Source organism: Anastrepha ludens, chromosome 2 (genome assembly GCF_028408465.1).
Source record: "Anastrepha ludens isolate Willacy chromosome 2, idAnaLude1.1, whole genome shotgun sequence".
Taxonomy (NCBI): domain Eukaryota; kingdom Metazoa; phylum Arthropoda; class Insecta; order Diptera; family Tephritidae; genus Anastrepha; species Anastrepha ludens.
In genome coordinates this window covers 12316081-12331983 of record NC_071498.1, presented here as the reverse complement: position 1 = coordinate 12331983, position 15903 = coordinate 12316081, and the positions used below count along the sequence as shown (strand labels likewise).

The following is a 15903-nucleotide window of genomic DNA, read 5'->3' as shown; positions in this document are numbered from 1 at the left end:
TTCAGACATGCAAAATCGTCTCTCAACATCTCTCGGCTTCAATTCGTGTGGCACCCAATTTCCTTGTTTGTGAATGTATCCGGCTGCTTTTAAACGCTTAGAAATGGCTTGTTGAGTGTTTACAAATTTCAATATATTTCAACCATTTCATTAACTAATACAGTGGTCTGCCTCAAATATGACTGTTTCAAAAAAGCTTGGGAAAGATTTAAATTTACGGTAATTTAAATTTGCGTATCTCAGAACGATTAACGAAACCAACGCAAAACCGAGTATTGTCGAGGAATTACACTGAGTTAATAAGGAAAAGCAAAAAAAAAAATGTCAGAAAATGTTTCAACAAAATTATTACACTAACTGCATTGATTTAATTAAGAAAATACTAAATTGTTATTGTTATGTAAAGCTAGTCCTTTTAGTCCTTTGTTGTACCATGTGCAGCTTGACCTTTGCGTTTCTTTGTGATAGACTTTTTATAATAAGTTATTTTGTAGAGCTCCTACACATTTCATTCGAGTTCTAGTGACTGCAGGGCAAGAACGTAAAAGGTGTTCTAGCATTTCCCTCTCTTCGAGTTTAGTGCAAAATCTGCAGTTAATGTTGTTTGCGATTCCTATCTGTATGCATGTCCCGCTAGACAATTGTGGGCTATCCGTATACCTTCGATAGTTCTTCTATCCTTTCGAGACAGGGCAAGTACGAATCTGGCGTATTTATCTGCATTTTACGCATTCAAAATTTTCGCGGTTTTGCAAGTGGCTCGATTGTTACACCTCCTGTCCATCAGTATTTTCTTGATATATCGCAATTAAAGGTTTCACGTCATTTTATTACTCAAAAGATATGTAAACAGCGCTTTTGGCCATCTCATCTACAATTTCGTTTCCTGCAATGCTTTTATGTTCGGGTACCCAATAGATGTGCAGTCACCTGCTTGCGGGCAGTCTCTCTATGGCTTTCCTGCTCTGGAACGCGTAACTCTTGTAAAATATTCCAACAAAACTTGACCATATATTATTTTCCAGTTTGGTTCATCTGTCAGTTGCTTACCTGTATCAGGCTTAAATGTATGACATTTGAATGAAAACATGCACTGGGTATAAGGGGTGCAACTACTCCCGAACTTGGAACTATCTATAATAGCCTTATTCAATTAACACAATATAGATGTGATAAGGGACTTAAACAACAATAGATGCGCTTCAAAATTACAAACACTCAGCATTTCAAGTGTAACACAGGCTATAAAACTGGCTGTCTAACGATTCATAGTTTCTTTATGTCAACTAAACTTAAGCTGTAAAGTACGCGACTAGTGAGTGACAAGTGATATATTTTGCGTTTTATAATATAATAATAAATAGTGAAGAAAAAAATAGCAAAGGCTTGTGATCAAAATGGTGAACAACGATGTGTACAATGAGGATGAGCTGAACGCGCCAGATTGGTTAAATAAGGATTTTTTTGAAAAAGTGCTTAAAAATGTGGAAAATAAAAGTACGAAGGTGAAACATTTTTTTTTTTCTCAACTTCATGAGACATTTAATATTTTCATCATTTCATCATCAGGTAACAGATCTGGTACTCACGCCGGGTACATTGAAAAACGACCACTATGCGAGTGTTCTCTTTCGCGCCAAAGTCAGTTACACTGTGGGGACACAGCCAGCGCAGGAGAAAGTAAATTCGTACATTATAAAAACTGAGCCATTCGTAGAGGGCCAAAAGAAGGATTTAGTTGGTGATTTGCATTTATTTCAAACGGAAATTCGTATGTATACGGAAGTGCTACCCTTAATTGAGGGAGTGCTGAGGCAATATGGCGACGATACAGTTTTGGGACCAAAGTGAGTTTCGAGTGGTGCGAAGTGTTTGGTGGAAAATGAAAACAAATCACTATTGTAATGTGTGTTTTCAAATATCTCTACTGATTGATGGATGTTGTGAAAATCTTGGCATATCTGTGCAAAATGCTTTCCATGTGAAAAGTATTCATTTTTCTTTTCCACTTCTTCAAGACTTATCCACTGCAGTGACACCTCCCCCTCATTTGTGGTTTTCGAAGATTTGACACAACAAGGTTACACTACGCTTGGTTTTCGCCATATAAATTCGGACGAAATAAAAAAAGCGTTGCTGAAGCTAGCAAAGTTGCACGCGATCAGCTACAAGTTGAGTCAAGAGGTGAGCGACGCGTCATTTGAAGTATATTTTAAAATTATCGATGAAAAAAAATAAAAACTTTAACGGATCGTAAACTGGTTTCGAATGTGTGTATGTGTATGTAGATGTATATGTGTTCATATTTTTGATGCGATTTAAAAATTGTTGAACGATATCTATAAAATATATTACAGCGCACGCTCGATAACGTGAACTAATTCAAATCAAGGCAGTTCACGTTAACAAAAGTGTTCACGTTTTGGAATGCCCAAAAATACTTAGTAAATATATTTTTTCACTTTCAAATTCACATTTTATTCTTGTTTTCGGTACATATTAATTGAAAATTAAGTCATACGATGGTTTTGTTTAAAAACATCAGTCATCTTTTTTTGTATCTTCTGTTTTTCTAAAACTTGAAGCACAGCTTTCTCCCTTAACCGTCTTAGGACACTCATATCATTTTGATCGACATCTTCATGACCAGCCCATATTAACGCCTTGTTGAAATTTCAACTGCTTTAGTCGGCTTAATTTCCTTCAGTTGCTCTGATACGCTGTCATCATCGGATTCGCCGTCTTGTTGTTGATCGTCATCTGCATTGCCCTCCTCGATATCTTCGTTCCATTCATGAATGGCTGGTAAGGTGAATTCAATCTGAAATTTTCAATAAAAAAAAGTTTTTTCAATAACCCACATACATATCTTTGAGCATATCTGCCCACACGAACGAACCTTAGGATTTAAACTACTAAGAAAATCGAGGGTGTTGCTCATCAAGGTGCGAAGTTCAGCTTCCATTTTTCTTTTAACACCGCAAACGGAACATTATCATCGGGATCATCATTGTTTACCGCAAAATTTAAATACTGTTCCAGCACTTAGCTAATGTAGCTTCACCAACACGAAACCAAGCCGCATCCAAAAGTTTTATAGCTGTTTTTAAGTTAATTTTTTTCAAAGACTCGAGCAAATCAGACTTTGTCGCTGCTTTTGAAGCAAGAAGACTGTTTCTGTAATGCAACTTAGTGATTTTCATTGCATTCTGATCCATCGGTTGAATGAGGGGAGTAACGTTTGGTGGCATAAACATTGCCGAAATTTGCCCATTCTCCGTTGTTAGTTCAGCTTCATTTGGGTGAGAAGGAGCGTTGTCGATTAGGAGGAGACCTTTAATTGGTAAGTCTTTCTCCTTTAAAAACGATGCAACCTTAAAAAACAACCAGTTAATCTTAAAAATCGGGCAAAACTTAAAGGGAATATTCACCTGTGGAACAAATGACTGATGAAACCATTGCTTGAAAATAGCCGACGTCATCCAGGCGGATTTCGAGCTCTTATAGTCGGTGGGACACTGAAAGTTTTTAAAACAGCGTGGATTCTTCGCCTTTCCAATTACCAAAAGCTTAAGCTTGTGGGATCCAGTGGCGTTTGAACAGCATAAAAACGTGATTCGCTGCTTCTCGGACTTTACCCCTGGGTCTCTCTTCGCCAAACTTGACGCGTACGTTTTCTCTATCAAAAGTCTCCAGAATAACCCCGACTCATCAGCATTATATAACTGTTCGTTGCACAACTACAATATTATTCGACCATTTTAGCTTTAAGTTTTTCTTTAAACGGATCCACTATCTGAGGTTGTGAAGACAGTTTTTCTCCTAATATTCTTGGTTGAAGCGCGGTGTTTGGTTTTCTCCAAACGCAGGACTTCCCATCAGACCTAAAAAGGTTGTTTTCATCCGCAAAAACAACGGACTTCTAGAACGAAATGTCTTTGTTCAAATGTTCTCTACAAAACTTTGATCTACGAGCATTAATCAACGGCTTATTTCGGGAGGTCGGCGGCCGCTGTAGCCGAATGGATTGGTGCGTGACTACCATTCGGAATTCACAGAGAGAACGTCGGTTCAAATTTCGGTGAAACGCCAAAAAAACAAAAAAAAGGAAAAACATTTTTCTAATAGCGGTCGCCCCTCGGCATGCAATGGCAAACCTCCGAGTGTATTTCTGCCATGAAAAAGCTCCTCATAAAAAATGTCTGCCGTTCGGAGTCGGCTAGGAACTGTAGGTCCCTCCATTTGTGGAACAACATCAAGACGCACACCACAAATAGGAGGAGGAGCTCGGCCAAACACCCAAAAAGGGTGTACGCGCCAATTATATATAAGTACATGCATAATTTTTGATCATTTTATTTTTTTTTTTTGTCACACTTTACAAAATCGCGAAAAATAAATGAACGGTTCTGCGGAAACGCCATCTTCTGTATTTAATTTGCCTTGTCATATAGCAAAGCGACTTATTGGAAAAATTTAGCAATTTTTCTTTTTTTTATTTTAATAATTTTTTATCAAAGCATATAAACAAATAAAACTCAATAATTAATTGTCACTTCCACCTTCTAGAAAACAAACATCTTTGCTGGCATGGACAAGGGTTCCATGAATTCTGTGGATCCAGAAAGCTTTAACTTTATCAAGAATGCCACTAAATTAATGAAAGAGGTCTTAAGCGAACATGCCGATCTTCGCAAATTCGTACCACTCATTGAGTCCGTCGAACATATATTTCTATCCCGTACCATCGATATGTTTAATGAGAACCGAGATGGTAGACTTGATGGTATTTGTGTACTAAATCATGGCGATTTTCATGCAAAAAATATAATGGTGCAAAATGTGGATGGCAAACTGAAAGATCTCATGCTGGTAAGCGTTGATAAATTACAATTTTTCTAATCAAACAACATTTTTATCCACTCCACTCCACACCTCACTCCAGCTCGACTATCAGATTAGCATATTTGGTTCGCCAGCTATTGATCTACACTATGCCTTCATCATGATGTTCAGTCCCGAAATGCGACGAGAACAATTTGACGAATTGTTGTATTATTACATAACGAATTTCCAGGAGACTCTACGCAGAACAGAGTACAAAGGACGTATTCCGACCAATGTGGAATTTCGACAGGAACTGCAGAAGCGCAGATATTGGGGTAAGTGAGGAATCAAATTAACAGTGGAAAGACCGGAAGAAAGATGACAGATGAGGTGTGTTTAAAAAGTATCGCGAATTTAGGGTTTTTTCAAAAATTATTTATTTATTCTTAAATATCTATTTTGTCCCCTTCAAATTACATACCAACATATCGCTACAAAAAAATCGAAATTCGAATATACGTAACCTTCGAAAAATCAAAATTCGCGATACTTTTGGAACCCACCTCGTATTTTTTTTATTTATGCTAATATTCTTATGCAGTAAACATAGTGTTTTCTAATAGCGGTCGCCCCTCGACAGAAAAGCTCCTCATAAAAATCCATCTGCCGTTCAGAGGCAGCGTAACATCACGTTTGTAAAAAGCATCTAGACGCACAATGGCGTCAAAGAGGGCGATGGAGGCGAATCGTGCATACTATGCTAACATTGAAATTGAAATTGAAATTGAAATTTGAAAAGGTCAAGCCAATGAGCACCAGGAGATTTGGTGGCTCCTAAAACACTCAGGCCTGTGAGAATTTTCCACATTCTTTGGCAAATCTGTAATTATCCTCCAGTTTTAAAGAACGAGTTTTACTTATTCTCATGACATTGGAACCCAAAGCTCGTAGCCATGCTCCAGCAAAGGCAGGACACTCACAGAGAAAGTGCTCAGTGCTATCCGCCTCCTCCAAGCATGACAGGCACATTGGGTGCTCAATGATTCCAATGGTGGTCATATGCTGACCCCATGGGTTGTGTCCTGTAATGATACCGACCACCAACCGAATGCCTTTCCTTCTAAGTTTTAGCAGAAAGTTTCACAGTTTTCTGTTCGGACTTGTCAAAAAGCACTTTGCAGTTCTGCAGCGTTCTAGACCGGACCATCGCTCTTTATGCAGATTGCCTTCATAATCGCTGATCCAATTCATGATTCCTGCGGAACTGATTCCGATTATTGGCTCTGGCCCCTGTGGAGTCACCGCTGATCCACGGTTGGCCAATTCGTCGGCGATTTCGTTTACTTGAACACCGGACTACGCTAACATACATACAAGTAAATCTCCTGAAACCAAGATTCCTCTCTCACGTAGATGGAAACTCGCTATTTATATATCGCTCATTCAGACTCATGAATCTTGCAGACAAGGAATGCCTAAGAATATTTGAGCGCCAAATATTGCGTAAATTATTTGGTCAAATACGCGAAGAAGATTTTTTTTTTTTTGGTGGGTGAGGTAAGGTTCAAAATGCCTCCGAACTTACAGCGACCATCGTCTACTTAGTCGTGTGTGTCTTCTGAGAAGACTCCCTTCCCGGAACTACTTTCTGCATTAGTTCGGGAGGGCTCAGAACGACGTCCATGATATGGACCAATTATAGCCAGCTTCGTGCTATTGGCTCGTCTTCTTATGTCTCTGTCCGTGAGGATACGCTTTGTTGTACTTCGTCGAATTCTATCTTTTTGCTCCGTAATACGCCTTCAACGTATCTTTTAACCGCATTCCAGTTCAAGCCATCTGCCGATCACCTTGTCCCCAATCTGCTCCCTTAGTGCATCTCTTTCCACGAGCCATCTGTCGCAATTAAAAAACATGTGTTCGACGTCATCGCTCGGTGCTTCGCAGTATATGCACCTGGGGTCACTTTTCTTAGCCATGCGGTATAGGTATTTCCGAAAGTATACGTGACCCGAGAGGAACTGAGTCATGAAATAGCCCACTTTCCCGAAGTTCCTATAAACCTATTTACCTATTGTAGGAATGAACTACAAGCCTTTATGCTCAAGACCCCGTGACAGACCAAAAACAACTTGACTGCATAACATCACCGAGGACCTGAAAAAATTAATCATAAAAAACTTGAAATCTCTAGCGCTGGATCGAGTTGAATGGAGAAAGATTGCTAAGTCAGCTAAAGCCCACAGCGGGCTGTAACGCTAATAGATGATAATGAATGAATCTGTTTAAGATCCAAACTCAAAAAACTGTCAACAAGATACAATTCACAAGATTTTTAGTACAAGAAATTGACTATTGGTATTAGAGTGTGCAATTGGGATGGAACGCACACAATCGCACAAATTTAGGAGCTGCGGCGTCCGGCACTCGAATTGTAACTAATTGAAAAGGCCATAAATTTAGTTTGGAAAATTACTTTTATTCAATTCAAAGCAAAAAATATTTTAAAATAATACAAAATTAAGAATCAATGTACTTTTGCTCGATATGACCACCTTTTGCCTTGACTATGACCTTGAGATGGTCCAGAAACGAGTCGCAAGCTGCCATGAATGTGACTTCCAGGTATTTTGGCCCACTCGCGGACAATGACTTTTTTCAGCGCCTCGAGAATGGTGAATCTTTTAGTTCGGCCTTGCTCTCCAAAATGGCCCAAAGAGAATAGTCCATCCGATTCGCGTCTGGTGAATTTGGTAGCCATTGTGTGGACGTTATGTAGTTCGGAAAGTTGTTGTTTAGCCATTCTTTGTTCACTAGAGCTTTGTGAGACGGTGCCAAGTCCAGTTGAAACGTCTTCACGGCATCAAAGCAACCTGCAGAATACTTTCACGATAAAGATGAAAATGATTGGAGAGCGTCCATCTGCAGTTACAGCGGCCCAAACCTGATGGGCAATCGATGACTCAAATTCTCGTATGAACGGTCGGTCAAGTAAACGCTATCGTTTTGGGAGTTTACGAAATGCTCAATTTGAAAAATTTTCTCGTCGGAAAACACAATGTTTGGAAATCGACCGCTTTCGGCCAAGCGAAGCAACTTCTTCGTTCTCTCAAGTCTGACTTGTTGCTGCTTTGGTGTGAGATCATGCGCCTTGTAAGGTCAAGCCTTGAGATCATTTTTCAGTATGCGGCAGATACTACAGTCAGATATTTTCAGTGTTTTCGCCATTTGATGACCACCTCCTCGACGTTTCGCGATGCTACCAGTTTCATTGTAACAAGTAATGGTGTGCCTATTCTAAGTGATATAATTGAACGTGTAACTAGGGGCCCATTTTCCTCTTAATTGGAAGCTTTCGAGTAATCTCATAAAACCCTATCACAAATGGTTTCGCAGCCGATTGCAAAAACGATTTTTAACGAAGGAAAATTCACAATATATGAAGCTGGAAATATAAATTTAGTTTCAAATGTTATATTTTAATTCTTTTCACACAATTTTTCAATAGCTTTCCATTTAGAATTACTCATGAAAACTTTTTTATTCGCAGGACTCTTTTTACTCTTATCCTTTTTGGTATTCAACTATACGTTTGCTGATGAAAACGGCGATATTGCCAAAGTAGTTGAAAATGAGGAGACACAGAAGAAGACACTACGAGATCCAAAGCTGCTGAATGAGCTAAGAGAGCTGTTGCCAAGATTTTTATACAACGGCTACTTTGAGTATTAAAATTATAAAAAAAGTAATTCCCAGCTCCAGAATTATTATGAATTCTATTAAATTGTATTACACGTCAATTATTGCTGTTGTTGTTAATAGTGCTATGGTTGTGCTTGGAAGTGTTAAAAATTTGGATTTATTTACCAAATAAAATCGTGAAAGAATGAAGACAAACTGAAACGAAGCTTAAATATTTGGTACACAGTCATTTTTTTATAATAAGAGGCAAATGAGATTCCGAATTTAGCCACTCCATTAAATTTAACCCTTTGGGGACGAGTGTCGTCATATAGCCGCCCAACCTGTTTTGCCGTTCCGGTCGCGTGTCGGCATATAGCCGCCCATATTAGTTGGTAGCCGCAAGGCTCGCGACTTCTGTCGTTCTGAGCGATAAGATACGCATAGGTATAGTAAAAGAGTCACGTTTTCATTCAAAGACATTAGGGCCATTAGCGATGAAGTAGCGATAATGTAAACTTACAATGTGAGACGACGGTAGAGTCAAAACGAATTTGAGTTCTTCGATTCAGTTTCTCAGTGTCACTGCCATAGGAACCGGCAGGCTTTTTGTATGTTTTATATATCTTTTCCTACGCACGAAGGCAAAGCGATCTAGAGATGATACGTTAGATCAGTGGTCGCCAACCCGTCGATCGCGAGCTACCGGTAGCTCGCGCTGCTCACGTTGCGAAAAATCCAAAAGTCTGAAAATCATACCAGTATTAGCAAATTTCAGAAATTTTCATAATAAATAGATAAACAGCGGCAACACTGCGGTAAGCGATTTCGCGCCGACAAACACGACGCGAAGTCGCGTCTCCGTTCTAGGATCGGCTGGAACCGATTAGCGTGTTCGAGAATTTTTTGGCTTTATATATACTGAACGGCATTATCAACGTTCTGCGTGCAGCGGTTGGGTTAGAGTTCGAAACATTATGGCAAGCAGTATTAAGAGGGCGAAGACATACCATTTCCATTCGGAATGGGAAGAACAATACTTCTTCACAGAAGTTAAAGGCAAAAGTGTTTGTTTGTTATGTAATACATCTGTGTCAGTTCCTAAAAAAGGAAATATTGAGAGGCATCATAAAGCTGTACATTCGAATTTTGAGAAGGCATTCCCGTTAAATTCTGCCACCAGAAAAGAAAAACTTAAATGTTTTCAAAAATCCAGTTAATTGGACAACAGTCAATATTTTTGAAAACAATCGACAAAAATAAGGCTGCAACTGAAGCATCTTATCGTGTTTCCCAGATAATTGCACAAAAGAAAAAACCTTATGAAGACGGGGAATTCATAAAACAAACATTTTTGGAAGCTGCAGATTCTTTATTCGCCAACTTTAGAAATAAAGGCGAAATAGTGTCTGCTATAAAATCTATGCAACTTTCTGCTAATACAGTGATGAGGCAAGTAGAAGTAATGAGCAATGATATTTTTTTACAGCTAAGAAGTGACTTAGATAACTGTATTTATTTTTCACTGCAACTGGATGAATCAACAGATGTAGTTGACACCTCACAGATGGCCATATTTGTCAGGATGGTTTTTAGTGATTTTACAATTAAAGAAGATCTTTTGAAGTTTATTCCACTCAAAGGACATACTACTGGGCTAGAGCTGTTTTCTCATTTAAAAAATCTCATCTCTTCTGAGAAAATTCCAATATCAAAAATGGTAGGCCTGACAACTGACGGTGCTCCAGCTATGGTGGGTTGTGATAAGGGGCTCGTGGCGCTATGTCATAAGGATGCAAGTTTTCCACAATTTCTTAGTTACCACTGTATTATACATCAGCAAGCATTATGTGGAAATTTTCTAAACTTGAACAACGTTATGAAACTGGTGGTGAAAATTGTGAACAAGATTAGAGCTCAAGCGTTACAAAGAAGATTATTTAAAACCTTGGCTGATGAAATTGACTGTCAATACGGAGAGCTACTTCTTCACTCTGAAGTGCGATGGTTAAGCAAAGGACGAGTGCTCAAACGTTTCAATGATGTGCTGCCTGCTATACTCCAATTTTTCAAAGAACGCGATGAAACGATTCCTGAACTGGAAAATTCGACTTGGCTCAGAGAATTTGGTTTTCTTGTGGACATTACAGAGAAATTAAATGAGCTTAACTTGCAGCTTCAAGGCAGGGATAACGAAATAGCGGAAATGATTTCTGATATAAATGCATTTATTACAAAACTTGAATTTTGGGAACAAAACCTAAAAAACCGCGATACTAAGCATTTTCCTATTCTTTCCGAAAATATATCCAAAAATCTATTAGAGCCCTATGACAGTAAATATCATATGGAAATAGTTTCTAACTTGAAGGAAAACTTCAAAAATCGTTTCAAGGATTTCAGCAAAATTGCTTTAGTGACGCAATTTGTTGTTTCACCCTTCATGGACATTGATATACAACAGTTTGCAACTTGTGTTATTTAGCGAAGACATTGCTGCGGCAGAAATGGAACTGATTGCTTTTCAAAGAGACTTGACTTCAAAATCTTTAGGTTCAAATACAAAATGTATATGGACTTTAGTAAGTAAAGATAAGTATTCAGTTTTATGTCGTGTTGCGTTGAAAGTGAAAGCGTTATTCAGTTCAACTTATTTGTGTGAATCTTCTTTTTCCAATATGAAATTTATTAAAAAAAAAGAGGTTGTTTGTAAAGCCGGTTTACTGACGATAGTTTAACGTGATAACGTCATAAGAAAATACTGATTGAATGGTTGCATTTTTCAAAAGAAAATTTTAATTTTATTTGTTTGATAGATATTTTGTACGGATATAGAGAATGAGTTAACATTAACATAACATAACATAACATAACATAACATAACATAACATAACATAACATAACATAACAGAACATAACATAACATTCCATAACATAACATAACATAACATAACATTTGATACCCATATTGTACATACACGTCCGAAGGTTACCCGGGTCCACGTTTTGACCTATATCTTGAGACCCTATCTACCAATAGGTATTCAAACTATACGGAAATCATCTTCAATACCTACTTAACAATGTGTGTAAGTTTGGTTTAATTCGGTTCAAAGACACGGCGGGTCCACGTTTTGGCATATATTTCCAGACCCTAGTCATCAATAGGTATGAAAATTACCCCGTATTAAAGCACTTATCAACAGCTTTCATTTGATATCTATATTGTACAAACACATTCTAGGGTCCACGTTTTGGTCTCTATCTCGAGACCCTGTCTACCAATAGGTATCCAAACTATACGGAAACCATCTTCAATACCTCCTTAACAATGTGTGTAAGTTTGGTTTAATTCGGTGCAAAGACACGGCGGGTCCACGTTTTGGCATATATTTCCAGACCCTAGTCATCAATAGGTATGAAAATTACCCCGTATTAAAGCACTTATCAACAGCTTTCATTTGATACCCGTATTGTACATACACAGCCAAAGGTTACCCGGGTCCATGTTTTGACCTATATCTCGAGACCCCAGTCACGGAGCGGCATGAAAAATACTCTGGACTAAAGCATTCACCAACAGCTTCCATTTGATACCCATATTGTACATACACATCCGAAGGTTACCCGGGTCCACGTTTTGACCTATATCTCGAGCCCTATTTCCAAAATAAAATATAATCCATGTTACTCGTGGAGGATGTAGCTTTCGAATGGTGAAAGAATTTGCAGTTCATTCAATGCAATGAGCAAGGTAACTACATATGAGCAAGGTAACACTAAAGAGCAAGGTAACACTAAAGAGCAAGGTAACTACATATGAGCAAGGTAACACTAATGAGCAAGGTAACACTAAAGAGCAAGGTAACACTAAAGAGCAAGGTAACTACATATGAGCAAGGTAACACTAAAGAGCAAGGTAACACTAAAGAGCAAGGTAACACTAATGAGCATAGTAACGACACATTTTTTCGTGCGTGCAGCCTGTTAAATCGAATTATAAGACGTTATCACGTCAATAAATACCGCAATCGGCTTACAGATATACATTTGCATAACTGTATTCGAATGACTGTATCAAATTATACTGCAAATATTAAAAAAAATATCGATGAGTCAGAATGTCAACCTTCTCATTAAATATGCTCCTTTTATCTGCCCATATTTTATTTATATAATAATGTACTATTACTGTTTTGTTGTTTTTTTAAGTCGCTTGTGATTTGCCATTATGACTGCAAAAAATTTTGTTACGATTGATAGGTGTGAACATGGATGTAGTTATGCATAAGTCACAAGTTTATTAGTAAAATAAATACATGTATTGTATGTCGAATACAACTGTGTATTATTTAATTTATGTATGTTGGCTTGTGCAAGTAGCTCGCTGTTTATTTCAAAGTCTTGAAAGTAGCTCAACACATTGAAAAGGTTGGCGACCACTGCGTTAGATAGTGACAGTTCTGACGAATATTACTTTGAATCTGATAAGATGGCACTACTTCGTCAAGTGGAAGTGAAACCCCTGCACTAAGGAATCCACTCAGGCATTTCAACATTAGCAGTGATAGCAGTTTGTTTATAATTATTTTTCCATTTTATGAAAAATTTGTCCTATGTTAAATAAAGCCTTAGTTTTTATAACATTCAACGTACAGTAGTTTCTGTTTTTATGCGCTTTTGAAATAGTGCGGTTTTTAAAAAAGTTTAAATTTTTTTGTTTATTTATTGTACTTGTTGCCCAGTCTAGCCCCACTGTGTTTGCTTAGCTTGTCTTTGCTGTTTTGCCGTAGCTGATCTTCTATTATTGTTGTTAATTTTAATTCTAAGTATGTATGCATATTGTACAGTTATTTTTTTGCTTTTGCTTGCTTGCTTGTTGCATTGCTTGCATGTTTTTTGAAAGAATGAAGATTATTAATCAATTGGCTGCTTAAAGAAATGGGCGAGTCTTTAAATTATCAGCTGTTTTTGTATAAGTAAACGTGTTTTATATATTATTAAAAAAAAATGCTTCTTTATCATTCACAATTTAATTTAAATTTTAAAGGTTATTTAACCCTGCTCACAAATAATTGTTCAACAAAAAAGAAAAAAGGAATAGAACTGCAATTTCCCTAGAAACTAAAATTTCAATTTTGGACCGCTTAAAAGCAGGCGAGCGTTATGCATCTGTAAGGAGACATTTTAAATTTGGTGAATCTGCTATAAGAGCAATTAAGAAGAATGAGGCCGCAATAAGGGCATCGGTAATTAGTGGAACAGAGTTGAATGCTAAAAAAGCGTCGTATTCAAGAGGCACTACAAAAGAAAGATTAGAGAAAATGTTATTAATTTGGTTGGAAGGTTTAAAGCAGAAGATAATCCCCACAAATAGCCAACTAATTAAAGAACGAGCACTTCGATTGTATGAGCAGCTGAAAAATTCGGAGTCCACTATTTCCTCCAGCGATAACAACATAGCAGAGATCTCAGCCAGTACAGGATGGTTAGCTGGGTTTTTAAAGCGTAATGCATTTCATAACGTAAAGATAACCGGTGAAATTGCATCAGCGGATGATGAGGGAGCTAAAAGTTTTCCAAAAAAGTTGCTCAAAATTATTGAAGATGGAGGATACAGCCCAGATCAAGTCTTTAATGCCGACGTGACTGGGCTATTTTGAAAAAAGATGCCTAGTCGTACCTATATTGCTAAATCTGAAAAATCTGCAAGCGGTTTTAAAGCAGCAAAAGATAGAGTCACCTTCTTATTTTGCAGCAATGCATACGAGGATCGGATATTAAAACCTTTAGTTGTAAATCGATCACTAAAACCTCGATCGCTGAAGGGCAAAGACATGGCAAAACTTCCTATTCATTGGATGGCCAACAAAAAAGCGTGGGTGACTACTCAAATTTTCACAGAATGGTTTAATCGATATTTTGTGCCGGAAGTTAAAAAATATTTGGTAGATAAAGGTGTCGAGTTCAAAGTGATTTTGCTTATCGATAACGCGCCAGGTCATCCGCATATAGAACATGCCAATGTCGAGCCAAAAACAACCAGCATTTTGCAACCATTGGACCAGGGCATTATCTGCAATTTTAAAAAACATTATGTAAAGTTGACATTTCAGCACATTTTGGACAAGATAGAGAATGAAGAGATAACCGTTACGGATGCCTGAAAGAAATTTTCGATTTTGGACTGCATAAATCATGCTGGCTTCGCAGTTAAAGCTATGAAACCACAAACTTTAAATACTTGCTGGAAAACGGTTTGGCCAGAAGGCGATCAAAGGGGAAGTCTATCAGAAGAAATATCAATATCAGAAATTATATCTTTAGGTCATGAAATTGGTGGAGAGGGGTTTCAAACATTATGCAACGAAGATATTGATGAGCTACTTTTGGACCCAGCGCTAAATGATGAAGACTTAATGGAAAACATTGCTGGTGATTCTGGAAAAGACATCGAATCGGAAGATGAAATAACACCATTTACGTCAAATGTGAATCGAAAAGGAATTCAGATATGCAGCGAATTAGAAAATTATTATCTAACCAATGATCCAGATACCTAGCGGGCCTTGAAATTCCAACGTGAACTTAATTTATGCATGTAGATCTATCGGGAATTGTATAAACAAGATTCTAAATCAGCTAAGCAAAAACTCATCAGAGATTGCATCACAAATGCTAACCCCACAAGTCTAGAACCGCTTGAATCACCATCTAGATCAGACGTGTGCATTTCCTCAAGTGACGAAAGTGATTTTACGCCAAATCCTAAACGAATGCGCAACATGCGGGTATTGTCTGATTCTATTACTGACGATGTAAATTTATTTTTCGATTCTGACGTTTCTTAAATAAAGATATATTTTCCAAAACACAATTTTTTGTTTATGCGATTTTATTTAATTATTTCAGATTCATGCGGTCTATGGAACGTATCTATAGTTATAATATGGGACTAGTACCCTTTTTTTATGCGATTTTATTACATTATTTCTTGCGGGACGTATATACCGCGTAAAAACAGAATCTACTGTATTTATTTTCATTAATGCGCACTCCAATGCCTCTATTCCTCAGCGACACTCGCCAGTCGAGCGGCTCCGACGCCAAAGGGTTGCTTAACGATTTCGATACAATGGGCAGTAGATAAGATAACCAGCTGATAAAAAGAAGTCCACGTCCACGGACGAATTAAGTGGCGAATAAAGTTGAATAGCAGTAAACAAACAAACAATTTTTGTTTGCTGTCGTTAAACTAAGTATTATAATTATTTCACAAATTCTCGAAATTGTTAGGGCGAAGAAAGGAAGAGAAGATATTTTCAACCTTGAGGACAATGAAGCGGCATTCAGTTAACAGAATATTTTAAGGAAAGCATACAAGTTCATATAAAA

At 37.6% G+C, this 15903-nt stretch overlaps 1 protein-coding gene across 2 annotated transcripts; it reads left to right on the top strand.

Annotated features, from left to right (window-relative positions):
• The first annotated feature begins 1238 nt into the window (after positions 1-1238).
• On the top strand, positions 1239-8746 carry LOC128863319 (uncharacterized). Of its 2 annotated transcripts, none has more exons than XM_054102436.1 (6): positions 1239-1505; positions 1570-1847; positions 2019-2184; positions 4570-4872; positions 4946-5162; positions 8378-8746. In XM_054102436.1, exons 1-6 carry the CDS (start codon positions 1398-1400, stop codon positions 8557-8559), a joined length of 1254 nt encoding a protein of 417 aa, XP_053958411.1. In that variant the 5' UTR covers positions 1239-1397; the 3' UTR covers positions 8560-8746. The 2 variants fall into 2 exon arrangements, with proteins under 2 accessions (XP_053958411.1, XP_053958419.1); XM_054102444.1 differs by having other exon boundaries at positions 1382-1497.
• Positions 8747-15903: the final 7157 nt, after the last annotated feature.